Genomic DNA, 13,122 nt, shown 5'->3' on the forward strand with positions numbered 1-13,122 from the left:
CCCACTCTTCCCTGCCTGCACTGTCTTGTTCACCTCTTTGTTAACTGTCTGTTGCTTTGGTTGGCCATAGGTATTTAAATTCAGTCTCCATTGCTCTCTCTCTTCCACCTGCTCTCACTACACGTCGCAACATCATATGCAAACATAGTCCACAGACACCCCAGCCTGACCTCATCGGTCCATCACTGCAGACTAATAATAATAAAATCTTAGTTTAGGCCTTTAAGTGGGATAGTTTAGAGACAGCTTTCAGTACAGGAGTAGCCTGTTCAACCACGCAAGTCATGGGGCGCCAATATATTTCACTACACTGTAGAGGAGAAGCAACCACCTGCTCTAGTATTTAAACTGTTGTGTATTATTGGCCTATAACATGTCAAGCTCATTCTGAGCCAGAAAGAAAATTCCTGTCACAAAGTGACTTTTGCATATCCATATTTATCTGGGTGAAAGTGTCACTGACATCAAAAGTCTCTTCTTCACGAGAGGTGGAGCCAAGAGGGAAGCATGGATTGTATTAGCATGAATCACAGTTCTACAAATACAAATACATTTTAACTGCCCCAAGGGAGTGCATTTTAATGCAGAGGACAGAGCAGCAGTGCCAGATCTAGAAAACTTTACATCATGAGGGTGTAAAAGAGGGGCAAGATGTCCAGAATGGGAAGAATGTGAAAATCCCTTATGGAGTCAACAAAATATCCACTAAAATAAAACATTTATTGTATCATTATATCTTCAAAGAAAATAAACGTTTTGGACAAACAAGCAATTAAGACAGCTGAATAAATATCAAGAAGAATATATAGAATATAAAAAAACAACATCAAGATGAGTACGAGTTGAAGTGCTTGAAAGTAGTGCAGTGGTCTTAGTTTATACTTTTAAAACAGGCCAATTCTTTATTCTACATATAGCCGCTTTGTAAATCATGTTGTCTACAGGTTATTTACCAATATAAGGAACTATATTAGGCATTAAAAAAACAGAACACACAGAAACATCTGTAATCACGTTTTGCCACGACACCCGGAACGGTTGTACTCCCGTGTTTAACCGACGGACAAAAAACAGCACGGACTTCCGGCGTCTGCACCAGTGCGTGTGTTATTGCATGTTATTCATCCTAAGCAGATGCAGTTCTGTGAGGAGTTTCGTCTGAGCATATCTGACATTAAATATCGACAGAGAGAGGCGCAGTGATGAATCCTGTCTTCCGGAAGGTGACGTCCCGCTTATTTGTTTTTTCTCTGCTACAGGTTTGCTGACTTCACAGAGGTCACAGCTGTGCTGGAGCTAAGTTAGCTTCCTGTCAGCCAGCCCCGTGTTTGTGTCGTTGTCTTTTCTGGCTCCTGTAGAGGTAACTGGAAAAACAGAGGATGTTGTAGATGGAGCTGCCAGGCAAGGAGGAAAAGAGGAAGACCGCAATGGGTGTTTATGGTTATACTGAAGGAGGATATCCAAATACTGCTGTGCTTCATAATTGCCGGGATACACTGTTAAATTTAAATGAGTGTGATAAATAGTGGATTTGACAGGTGATGTTGTCTCCAGGTGCAGGCGTCTGTCGCACAGCAGGCGCTCCTGCTGAATAAAGCGCTGACACCTTGCCGGTAAGTCTTTGCCTTGCTTTTTCGGTTGTCCCAGTTGTAGACATTATATGTTTAATTTAATTAAGCAATTAGGTTAAATTTGTCAGTTTTTAAAACAGATTGAAGCACAGACATTTACAACAAGTCTCAATTGTTAGACCGTAGAATTTGTTTTATGTTTCTAAACACATCGCGGTGAGATGATTTCTCCCCTTCTGATACTATTTATGATTAATCTGTGTTCTGTAATCTTTAAAGGGCTGCACCGTCCATCCAGCATCCTGTTTGGTGTAAGTATTTGTGTCCTGTGTATGCAAACTCAATGCAAACTGCTCGTGGTGCTGCAGAATATTTAAAGTGTTGTTTGTTCTCTTCTTAGGCACACACTCTGTAAATGAACGACAGTACAAGGGCATGCCAACCCACGGCATTGGGAGGTGGAAATATCTGTTACCTAAGCAAGCGGTAAGACTCCAAGTGGAGAATATATTGATTGGCTACCTGCTAAATCCAGAATTGAAAATAAAAACATTCTCCTCACACACACAGTTTTGAATAATCACGCCCATTTCATCTTAAAGACCTCATACCACCAGTGTCCTCACAGAACTCTTCAGTGTCAGACTGCTGGCTTACTTGTGGTTCCCAGAGTGAATTTTAAATTGTTTGCAGGATAGAGTTAACTGAAGACACTGTCTGGCCCTTTGCTGTTTTGTTGCTTTTAGCCGAGGAAAAAGAAGGACAAGCACCAGATGAAACGGATCATGTCTGCGACAGATACAGCGTACGGCACTCTGAATGTGAACGTGTCAGGATATGACATGACTGTCGTGGAACATTACTCCCAGTACATCCATAACTTCTGCAACCGGCTTGGCATCAAAGTAGCTGACAGGTGAGGATGTTTGGATGGCAGGTCTGAGGTTTCTGATCACTGCAGGTCAGCAGGTAACATTTAACTGAGTCACTTAAGGAGCTGAGATGCAAACCATGCCAAGTTCAATAGGAACATTTCCATTTTCTGCTATAACTGCCCCCTGTTCATTAAGATTAGATGTTTGAAGTTAAACTGTTTTTATTCTTTTCCATATACGAACAACATTAAATATGATTTGGTTTATTTTATTGGTAGACCGGGTATCAAAGGTCCCCCGTCTTCTCTCTTATGTGTGGGTAATTAACAATTCACTCAGCAGATAGAAACATAGTTAGGATGAACTGCAGGTTTGTATAAGTTGTTTTTCCCTGTAAAGGATGGAATAAAAATTATTTAGATATGCGTTTCACATGAAGGGACTGACACAGTTAAACTATCAAAGCAACAGTAAGGATGGTAGATGATCAAGTTTTAAACCTTGATATATCAGACTTTGGTCACTAGATGGCAGCAGAGTTCCTCTGCATCTGCCAAATATATTACAGTGAGTTGTTTTGTTTTTCTTTGTAGTAGACTTAAGCTTTAATGCTCTTTAATGCTTCCCACGTACAGCTATGCTTTACCAAGAAAGAGCACAGAGGTCATGCTGATGCAGGAGCAAGGCACCAAGACGTACGTCGATGCTGTCCTCAAGACTCACCACCGAGTCGTTCAGGTAAGACCTGGCTTGTTGTGTTTTTTGGGGTTTTGTTTGTGCTTTCAGCTCAAACTGCAGGTGCTGCAGGTGTACTGACAGGTTTTAAAGACCTAACTGTTAACGGTGTTATTACTTTTTGTCCAGCTGAGCACTCTGAACGCCGCGCTGTGTCCCGTCTTCATGGACGTCCTCTTAAAGAATCAACCAGAGGGAGTTCAGCTCTCTGTGACGGAGGTGAGTAAGCTGTTGCATGTTCATCTTTTAGTCCATAACTGTTGGAGAACATTAGAAATGCTCACTATAACCAACCAGACTCCATCTTACTCTTAAAGGCAATATGCATGCGTAGTTTTTGGTCATATCATAATTTTTAAAACTAATCCACTTCTCTCCCTCTGAACCTCTCAGCACACCGAAGCTGATTTCCAAGCACGGTTCAAGGCGCGTCCAGAGCTGGAGGGGCTCATCGCTCAGATGAACCAATAACTTTCCACCTCATTATGTACAAGTATCAGTTTGATCTAATTTATTACCCATCATTCCTCAGTAGCATCCTGTATAAATGGATTATCTGAAATGGAAAAAAACTGTGCACATTAGTCTCATTTTGTGACCTTTGGGAAATAAAACCACGCTCATTTTTCCACCTTAAAATATTTTCATATTTATTTTTCTGGTTCTTCTGCTTCATTGTAAACTTTGTTCACTTTAATACACATCATGTCACTGTAATTTTTTCAACCTTTGGACACAAAATGTAGTATTTTAAATTTCTGTGACTAAAAGTTAGAATTGTAGCAATCAGGTATTTTTTAATTTAAATATAAAAGTTCAGAATATTTTATTTGCCTGTATTCTGAGTAAACATTAACATCTGTATCCCATGTTGTAGAAAAACGTTAAAGAAATTAAATTACACAGATAAAAACAAGATAAACAATTTAAAAAAAATAAAGAAAGGTTTTTTTAAACAAGAGAAAAATATATATTTGGTTGAGTTAAATAAAAAAAAAAAAACTTAAAATGTGGTTCATATTTTAACATTCTCTAAACAATACATTGAGCTCACTCAAGCTCATAGATGAGAAACCTCAGAGACTTTATCCCTTGGACTTCATAGAGCTCATCTTTGAATAATCTCTCATTTAAATTTCTCACAGCATCAAATTTCTCATTGGAGATCAAATCTTTTTCCTGGAGTTTGTCTAGAACGGCTGCTGCCTCGTTCACTGTCCATCAGAGCCGTTGAATGGCGATCCATGAAATGCTGTCCAGAAAAATAAAAAGCAAATGTAAAACATAATAAAACACAGTAAGTTGTAATGCTCTACAATATAGTTTTTCATAAATATATAGTTCTGAAAAAAGAAGCTGTTTTCAGTTATAAGGTTTTACATATCAGCACCTAATGAAAATCTCCTGGTCTTTACAAGACTGTAAAATTACTGAAACTGTAGATGAACAGCAACATGACGTCATTATTTAGTGAAAATTAAGCCAAAATGCTAAATAACTAAGCACACTGCTCCCTGTGCAAGTAACAGCCAGGTGCTGATACAGAAATGCACTTGATTATTGATAATCAGCACGTGTGAGCAACCCATACGAAAGCAGTCATTCAGTAGTTCCCTAGTCTGGAGCATTCAAGTGTGTGTTAACACAATTCCAAATAGGAAAGCAATAATTTTTAAAAAGAAATTGCTGATGTTCTTCAGTCTGGGAAGAAAGATCATTCGCAAACAGAAAACATTCAAGACGGCTTCCAGTCAACACAGGAGTCACTATCCCAGTAAATTCATCCCAGTATCAGACCATGCCCTGCTCAGAGAAACTGCAAGAAACCCAAGAGCTACATCTGAGACTCTGCAGGCCTCAGCATGTTAAAGTTAATGAGAGTACAATTAGAAAAAGACTGAACAAGTTTTGAACGGGCTTTTTTTGGAAAGAGGGTAAATATCTTCTATCTAAAAAGAACAGCAGTAATGCTGCATGTGGAAAAAAAAGCAATATATTTTGGATAGGTGAGACCTAAGTAGGCATGTTTGAACAAAATACACAGCACTACCTTTGGAGAAAACCAAACAGCATATCAGCACAAACACCTCAAACCAACTGTCGAGCACGGCGGTGGAAGGGTGATGGTTTGGGCTTTGTTTTATAGCGACGGGATCAAACTGGAAATCGTGCAAAGAGACAGTGATCCAGACCACAGCGAGAACTTTACAGCAAATGGGTGAAAAAGAAAGACTGCTTTTTGTTTCTCTCAGGTTTGTTTTTAGGTTGTTTCAGAACCCAGTTTTCTTTTTAAATTATGTCTTGATAAGCAAATCATAAGATTTGAAAAAGGAATTTACTTTATAAAATAATCATGGATTAAAGCGAACCTCTTACCCTGTTCTTGGTGAATACTTGTGCTTAATATTCATCTGGAATAAAAGGGGTCAAGCTGGTCAAATACTGGCCTTGTCTAAATATTTTAGATGAGCTGCGTTAGGGTAACAACATATAAAACACTAACCTGTTCCGATAGTGCACGTCCACACGGTGTCCTTTTCCTTTCCTCCCCTGCGCTCAACTTCAAGTTTCAGTTTCACGTTTCCGAAGTCGCTTTTTTCATTTCCAATGACCACCTCAAAGAAATTAGTGTCGCTCCACTCCAACATGAACTGCTGTTTCTGCAGAGAAAACGTTTTATGGAAACTTGAGGATTTTTGCTGTTTCTATGTTATGGTGCAATGAACAGAAGTACAGCTTAGTCCAAACCTCAGGGCAGATTTGTGCTGTGTCCCAGTCTGTTGAGAGGTAGAAATAACTCTCCAGCTGTACAGGGTCAACAGGACTTGTCTTTCGGATTTTTCTGAATCCGTCAGATTTCTCCTTCTTCTCCACTTCCTGAAACATGGAAAAATGGACCATTCTTCACATACAAGTAATGGTTGGAAATCTTTGGGAATCGTGTTCACATCTATTCATGTCTTTAAAGAACATATGTGTTTGTGTTTATATCAAGATGAGAACATTGATTTGCACTACTGCAATCCATGTAACTGAAAAGGGAAAATGCCAAGCAAACACAAGTAACAACTACAAAGTTAAAAAAAGCTCAAAGCTGTTCAAAAAACAGCTTTTGAAAGAATGATTAAATTACATTAGCATAAAGATGGCTGTAAGTTCTTAACTTTTAATGCAGTTTTCTCTGCCTGAAAGTCAGTAATGTTGTCAGTTGGGTTGTCAAAACATTTAGAGACCAAACTCTATTAATTTGCTGCCTTGTAGTGTCACTGTGTTTTTGTATTTATCAATGAGAGCATTTTATTTCTCTGTGTTATTATATATTTTTCCTCACTTCTACTTTATATTGTTGCTCCAGTACGTGGCATTGTATTACCTGTTGTATTAGAGGATCATGTGGGACCAGGTAAACGTGCAGAGTGAGGCCAGATGTGATTTGCATGTATATCAAGACATCAGCAAAAACTTTTAGATATAGGCCCAGTTTCTTTAGGATCATGGCTCCTCTTAGAGAGAACTCCGGCTTGTTTAACTTCACATGGGATGATGTCATTTCAGACACTTGCTCCAAATAACCTCCACTGCTGTCCACATGCAGAACTCGAAATATGTCTGACATTGCTGCATTTTCACCTGCAAAGCACAAACAGTCATGTGTGCATAAATATCTTTATTACTGTAATAAAACAATCATATGCGTTTTACGACTGCTCACCTGTACAGATCCAGTGCGGCAGACGGACTTCCTCTAGCTTCCCATCTGTGACTTTGATGTCCATTAGGGGTCCTGCTGGTATGTAGTCCATGCATACAGGTTTCCTCATGAATCGCTCCCATGAGCTAAACTGGTATCTGAAGCTGACGGTTTCCTTACAAACCCACCGCAAGGCAGACTCGCTGCATTCATATTTGCCACTTTCAGACTGCAGGCTGAATTTGAATAGACAAGACAAAATGCTCTGTTATGCTCTGTTCACATGCACGAACAGAAACAGCAAAACTGCAAATAGTACAAAGTGGTACTTTAAACCCAAACCACTTCATTGTGTGTCTTGTAATTAGTGATAACCTTCACCTGTAAGTATGAACCTTGTCCATTATCTGGACTTCAGGTTTCAGCTTCGTCCACGGACTGGAGTCCTGTTGTACAAGATATTTTTACATTGTCATGGTCATTGAAATTGTAAAATCTTTACAATTATTGTAAGATGCAATAAATGAGTAGAAAAAAATCCACAGAAACAGAGACTTACCATTTCATTGCCAAAAGCTTTCAGAAGTCTCTCAGAAGGTTCTTCTTAAAGCAAAGTTAATGTTTAAAGAGCTAGCTAACAAAATCCAATAATTCTAGCACAATTTTAACGTTACTTTAACTTGTGCGAGATTTCTATATGATATAAGTACATAAAAAACATGCTTTTTAATCTTAGCATCTTTAAAGCAGAAAAATGGAGGAAACACCATTTGGTCATGTAAAATTATCAACCTAGCTGTATTAAAACAACTATTGTCATTATAACATGAAAAAATGTAATACTCAAAGAGGAAAGCATTTAATTTGTTGAGGGAAAGGATTTTAATAGTTTCATTTTCTTACCCTCAGTTCTTCTGTGAACGTTGTAAGCAACAGGACCACTGATTGTAAATCCAAGATAAAAGAACACATGGCCTGAGTTCCAGAGGCTGTCTTTTTGGTTAACATCCAACTTGATCTCTGTGCCGCCAAATGTTGCATACAGCCTGTAATTTCTCACCACCCCTTTAACCCTGAGAAGTTTGTCTTTGACTGTTGGATTTCTGAAAACATCGTCATTCCTCCAGTTTGTTTTTGGGTCTTCCAGTGCATCTTGGGTCCACAAGATTTCAAGGTTGCGTCTGTGAACAAATCTGTTCAGACCCTGACCCGGTCCAAGAAAAAATATGGGTCGAAGGTACCTTGACTGAAAGAGTGACTTATATTCTTGTTCATAGGAATACAGAATATTTTGGATTAAATGAGGGAGGTCAAAGGTCAATTTGTCTTCACCATCTGTAGGCCAACACAACAGCAGAGCTAACATGTGAAACTCGGGTTGCATCTCAGGAGCCAATGGCATTTTCTCTGTAAAGCTGCTTTGGTAGTCGGAGCTGGACGGAGGTTCTTTCATATTTATCAGCATGATATTGGCCAGAACGTAGTTGAGTAAGGCATGTGTAGCAGAATGTTTGTGTTGGCAGATTTCTCTCCACCATACAGCAATGTCCTTGGTGTCTGATCTAGTGCATCTTTCAAGACATGAAAGTACTCCCGGAGAAGTGACAGCCAGTTTTTGTTTAAGTTTGTGGAAGGCTTTCTGGAGTTGATCATTTGGTTCTGCGTCTCCAACATACTTTTTGTAGCATTCTATTGTCTTTCTGGAAATGTAGGATGGATCTTCTTTCTTTACAACAGAATATGAATAAGTTAAAAAAGTGTCGAAAAATTCAGATCTTTTCTCAACCAAATCTCTGAGGCTGTTTATTAGCTCCTTAAACCTGAAAAGTTTCTCATCTCCGAGGGATTTCAGGACAGAGCCCAGAGACACAGTCTTTGTGAGAACTTGCTTCCAAAGTTCATCATGTCTGATAAGATGGTCATACAACAGGGTGCAAACTTCCAGATAACCAAACAGCCCTCTGGTGTTTAAAGCACGCAAGACTTTTTTATTGCCATCTCCTTGTTTGCCTTTCATGTGTTCATTCTCAGCAAGTCGTTCCTCATCTTCAAAAGCTTCAATGCCTTTTTGGGCAAGCTGTAAAATTTCTCTTGGCTTGGCAGAAAGTTTTAAGTTCTTCAGGTGGATCTTATGGACTTGGCCTAGTGTATCTGCAACATATGAACTCCAAGGTGCTCTCTGCTTTGCTTTTTTTGCCCAAATTTCTGCCTCATTGTAGTCTTCTATTTCTATATAATATAAACGAGCAAGAGTTTGTGGAAAAAGTGGGTTGTCATCAAATTTCTTTGAGGCCACCTTCAAGACTGACAGACTCTGACTTTTGCCTTTCTTTTTGTCATCATCTTCTGTCTTTGTAATATCTTGAATCAGTCTGGAAAACTTTTCTTTCTTCTCATTAATTACACCAGTTGGGTCCTCTATCATTTTAATTTCTCTTTTGGTTAGCATGTCTTTGACAAACCCAAGCAAACATGGGGGAACATAACTTTTGCAAAAACTGTTCAAGAAGTGTCTTGTTGTGTCACTTCTGGTCACACCTGCATCACCCAACAGTTCAGTACAACACTGAGCTATCATATTGTGAGCCATGCAAACCTTTTTTTCAGATCTTTCACCTTGTTGGAAGGTGACGATCAGATGACTGAAAGGCTGCATTTGATCCTCCAGTGAAAGGTCATCTTCATCTTCATGTCTGAGGAAGTCCAGGCACTGAGACTCCAGGAGATATGAACCTGGTACGTAGGCGTTCAGCAGGGATAGGAAGGCAGCAAGCTGCATCTTCAGTGGCTTATTTGTTCTTTTGATATGTTCTAATGTAGCACATGCGTTCCTGATGTAGGCTTGAGAGAAATTAGACTGCAGAATGTTAAAACCATGAAACTGCTTGCACCGATCACCAAATCTTCTGCCAAGCTCTTCTTTTTTCATATCAAAGTCTGCTTGCTCTCTGTCTGAGAGAGATTTTTTGAGAATAATAGATTTTCTCATTTTCCTCTTGAACTTTTGTTTCAGTTCATAAGAACGCTCCTTTTGGTGGATAATCCCGTCACTGCTTCTCACACAGTTCAGTAAAATTACCACAGGCAAATCAATTTCTATATCCTGTTCAGCAATCTCATCCATAATCCTGTCCTGGAGGATGTCCAATATGAACTCATCATTTAGTAACAACAGTACCGTTTTCTGGTGGCCATGGCTACCTGCTGTAAAAAGGCTGACCACATCTTGCGCAACTTTTGTGATATCTAATGTTGAGCCTGTCAAAACAGCACATCTGAAGGTTTTCCTCAAGTCCCACAGCACCTGCATAGCCAGTGTGGTTCCCCCACATCCTTGTTGATGAAACAGTTTAATTGTTGATGTCCCGGGGCCTTTTCTTCTCAGGTGAATTTGTTCTTTAAGGGTTTCATATCCATCTCGTTTGATAAAAGGAGTTGCATTGCCATCTGACACTGCTTGTTCACTGATATAGAAGTTTAACCAGTTCGGTGGGGCCCCTCTGTAAAAGTTTTCCTCCACTTGCTCAGCGTGTTGAGGTTCAACAAACTCTCCTTCAAACTGTCTGGTGTAGAGGACATCCAAAAATGAGAAGGAATCACTGATTTTACTCGTTACATGTATTTGTCCACCTTCAGCAGTGGGCAGGGCTGGTCTGTTTGCCATCTTCACACTTTCACTTTGCTTCACCCTAATGAATGTTAAACCAAACAAACATGAGTCCGTCTTATGTCTTAGCTTAAACTATTTGTAATTTAGGTCTTACATTCACTTTATGGAATGTGATACATTTAAATAGCCATTTCATTGCTGGTCAATCACATAAAATAAATATAGCCTTCTCCATGTAAAGAACCAGACACTAACTTCAATTAAAACTTCCATTTGTCATTTGCAGATCTTAAGAGATTTTTCTTACCTTCTCCCAAATTACACGGACAGCTCTAAAGACCTGCTATTATGTGTGTGTTCAAGCACTGGGACCGTGAATGTGTCATGTAACCCGGAAGGTAGTCGTCACACCCAAAGCAGGTTGGGATAATCAGGTACAGACATGTACATCTCTACAGTTTGAATGTTAGAGCAGTTCCAGTTTCAGAGTAGTTTAAAAAAAGGAATGAGTCAATTTAACAGCACATTTTCTTCCTGGTTTTTAAAAAAAGCAGAGGCTACGCTTGACGTGTTCAGTCAATAAACACGTCAAGCTGGCATAAAATATTGCACAATCAGACGCTAAAGATTGGAAATTTGCAAAATTGGCCAACAAAATAATAAAATATGTGATATATGTTAATATTGTCCTATTTTGAAACATTACCTACATTTGTTTAAAGGGCAGGGTGACTTCATTTGATTAGGATATGCTTGTCACAACAGGAAATACTAAGGCTTTACTATGAACGGTTTAATGATGAAAGATAACAATTCTTTCTGTCTCTATTTCACTCATGTGGCTGCTGTTCAGGTCTCAGTTTGCAATTAAACAGTGCTTGAGTATTTGGAAACATTTAAACAAATAAAAGGAGGGCATTAAAATAGGTTAGGATGTAAGCAAATGTAAATAATCAATGAAGAGTGTTTGGAAGCGCATCAAAAAAGAATATTTATGTGGCTTGATCACAGACAGTTCTCTATTATCCAAAATGTTTTTCACTCTCTTTTTCTGTCACATTCACTCTCTTTCACACACACACACACACACACACACACACACACACACACACACACACGCACGCACGCACTTTATCTTTAATGAATGCTGACCTATGTTTTATAAAATCATGTGTACATAACCTGGTTCTGGTCTTAAAAAGGGTAAAAGGACATGACAGACTTATATAGAGGTCACTCTATAAAAAAAAACTCCTCTCACCCCTACTGGTGGTCTATGGCCACCACCACTATATCCGGTTGGTTAGCCACCTCCATCCGGAAGTCCCACAGGATCTTAGCTCAGTCATTCTCCACCACCCTAGAGGATGTCTCCCATTTTGACCTCTGGACTTCCAGGCCATATTTGGCACAGATGTTTCTGTACACTATGCCGGCCACTTGGTTATGGCGTTCCATGTATGCCCTGCCTGCTAGCATCTTGCACCCTGCTGTTATGTGTTGCCATCTTCCTGATGTATTTGTGGATGTTTGTTGTCTCATCCTGGACCGTGGTACTGACACTCACCAGTCCCCATCCTCCTCCTTTCCGCTTAGCATACAGGTATCATTCTTAGTGCTGCAATCACATCATCTAGTAGATCTTCTGAGGGTACTTCACCTAGTCTTGGTAACTGGCTACGGGGGATCCAGGTTTCCCCACTTCTCATCAGGGTGCCCTGGTACCTAGACACCTGTCTCGGACTTTGTTGATTAGGGTGACGTCCGAGATGGCATGACTTTATATTTCTCTCTCTCGTTCATGTCGAGAATGAGAGGGGGGGGGGGGGGGGGGGGGGGTGTCTAGCCTAGGACTCTTACTGGATACAGATGGTAAATGGCCTGCTTTTGTATAGCGTTTTTCTAATCCCTAAGGACCCCAAAGCGCTTCACACTACATTCAGTCATTCACACACACATTCACACACTGGTGATGGCAAGCTACATTGTAGCCACAGCTGCCCTGGGGTGCACTGACAGAGGCGAGGCTGCCGGACACTGGCGCCACCGGGCCCTCTGACCACCACCAGTAGGCAAACATGGGGTTAGTATCTTGCCCAAGGATATTTGGTATGCAGCCAGGAGGCAGCCTGGGATCGAACCACCGACCTTCTGATTAGTGGCTGACCTGCTCTGCCATCTGAGCTACAGCCACCCGATGCCCCAGGTGCCCCAGGTGGGAATCAAACTTATGACTCCTGCTCCAGAGATGTACATATATATGCAAAAGTATTCCCTTGTCTGCCTTCACATACATATGTTCACTGTTTTCTTTATGTTGTTGTTGTGATTTGGTGCTATATATAAAATAATCGGCTTGCCTTAAGTGAGATCCTATTTTTAATCCATAGAGCTTAATATGCAGCTATATCCAGAGGTGGGAAGCAATGAAGTACAAACACTTTGTTACTGTACTTTACATGAGTATTTTTTTCCTGGTATCCAAGAGGCTTCTTCAATTCTTAAACCAAAAGGTGGAAAGTCCCAGGCATTTAAAGTGGGGATTGTCAGTGATTTATTATCAGTGTTGGGACTAACGCGTTATTAAATAACGCGTTACAGTAACTACGTTATTATTGTGGTAACGAGCACGGTAACTAG

At 39.9% G+C, this 13,122-nt stretch overlaps 2 protein-coding genes across 4 annotated transcripts; one reads left to right on the forward strand and one right to left on the reverse strand.

Annotated features, from left to right (window-relative positions):
• The first annotated feature begins 1,062 nt into the window (after positions 1 to 1,062).
• On the forward strand, positions 1,063 to 3,820 carry mrpl48 (mitochondrial ribosomal protein L48). Its single transcript, XM_086266509.1, has 8 exons — positions 1,063 to 1,223; positions 1,555 to 1,613; positions 1,851 to 1,882; positions 1,972 to 2,057; positions 2,318 to 2,487; positions 3,082 to 3,184; positions 3,311 to 3,400; positions 3,575 to 3,820. The coding sequence occupies exons 1-8, from the start codon at positions 1,203 to 1,205 to the stop codon at positions 3,650 to 3,652; spliced, it is 639 nt and encodes a 212-aa protein (XP_086122635.1). The 5' UTR covers positions 1,063 to 1,202; the 3' UTR covers positions 3,653 to 3,820.
• LOC147333337 (sterile alpha motif domain-containing protein 9-like) lies at positions 3,616 to 10,995 on the reverse strand. Of its 3 annotated transcripts, XM_086266353.1 has the most exons (10): positions 10,790 to 10,995; positions 7,776 to 10,561; positions 7,432 to 7,475; positions 7,254 to 7,318; positions 6,894 to 7,108; positions 6,555 to 6,811; positions 5,930 to 6,058; positions 5,685 to 5,841; positions 5,558 to 5,592; positions 3,616 to 4,433 (listed from the first exon to the last, which is right to left on the reverse strand). In XM_086266353.1, the coding sequence occupies exons 2-9, from the start codon at positions 10,534 to 10,536 to the stop codon at positions 5,582 to 5,584; spliced, it is 3,639 nt and encodes a 1,212-aa protein (XP_086122479.1). In that variant the 5' UTR covers positions 10,537 to 10,561; positions 10,790 to 10,995; the 3' UTR covers positions 3,616 to 4,433; positions 5,558 to 5,581. The 3 variants fall into 3 exon arrangements, with proteins under 3 accessions (XP_086122479.1, XP_086122471.1, XP_086122462.1); XM_086266345.1 differs by lacking the exon at positions 5,558 to 5,592 and having other exon boundaries at positions 7,432 to 7,472; positions 10,790 to 10,994; XM_086266336.1 differs by lacking the exon at positions 5,558 to 5,592 and having other exon boundaries at positions 10,790 to 10,994.
• Between the last annotated feature and the right edge of the window lie 2,127 nt (positions 10,996 to 13,122).

This window comes from Aulonocara sp. 'chitande type north' Nkhata Bay, linkage group LG3 (assembly GCF_057382095.1).
Source record: "Aulonocara sp. 'chitande type north' Nkhata Bay isolate Kocher_YH1m ecotype deep benthic linkage group LG3, A_spYH_male_GT1.1, whole genome shotgun sequence".
Lineage (NCBI taxonomy): Eukaryota > Metazoa > Chordata > Actinopteri > Cichliformes > Cichlidae > Aulonocara > Aulonocara sp. 'chitande type north' Nkhata Bay.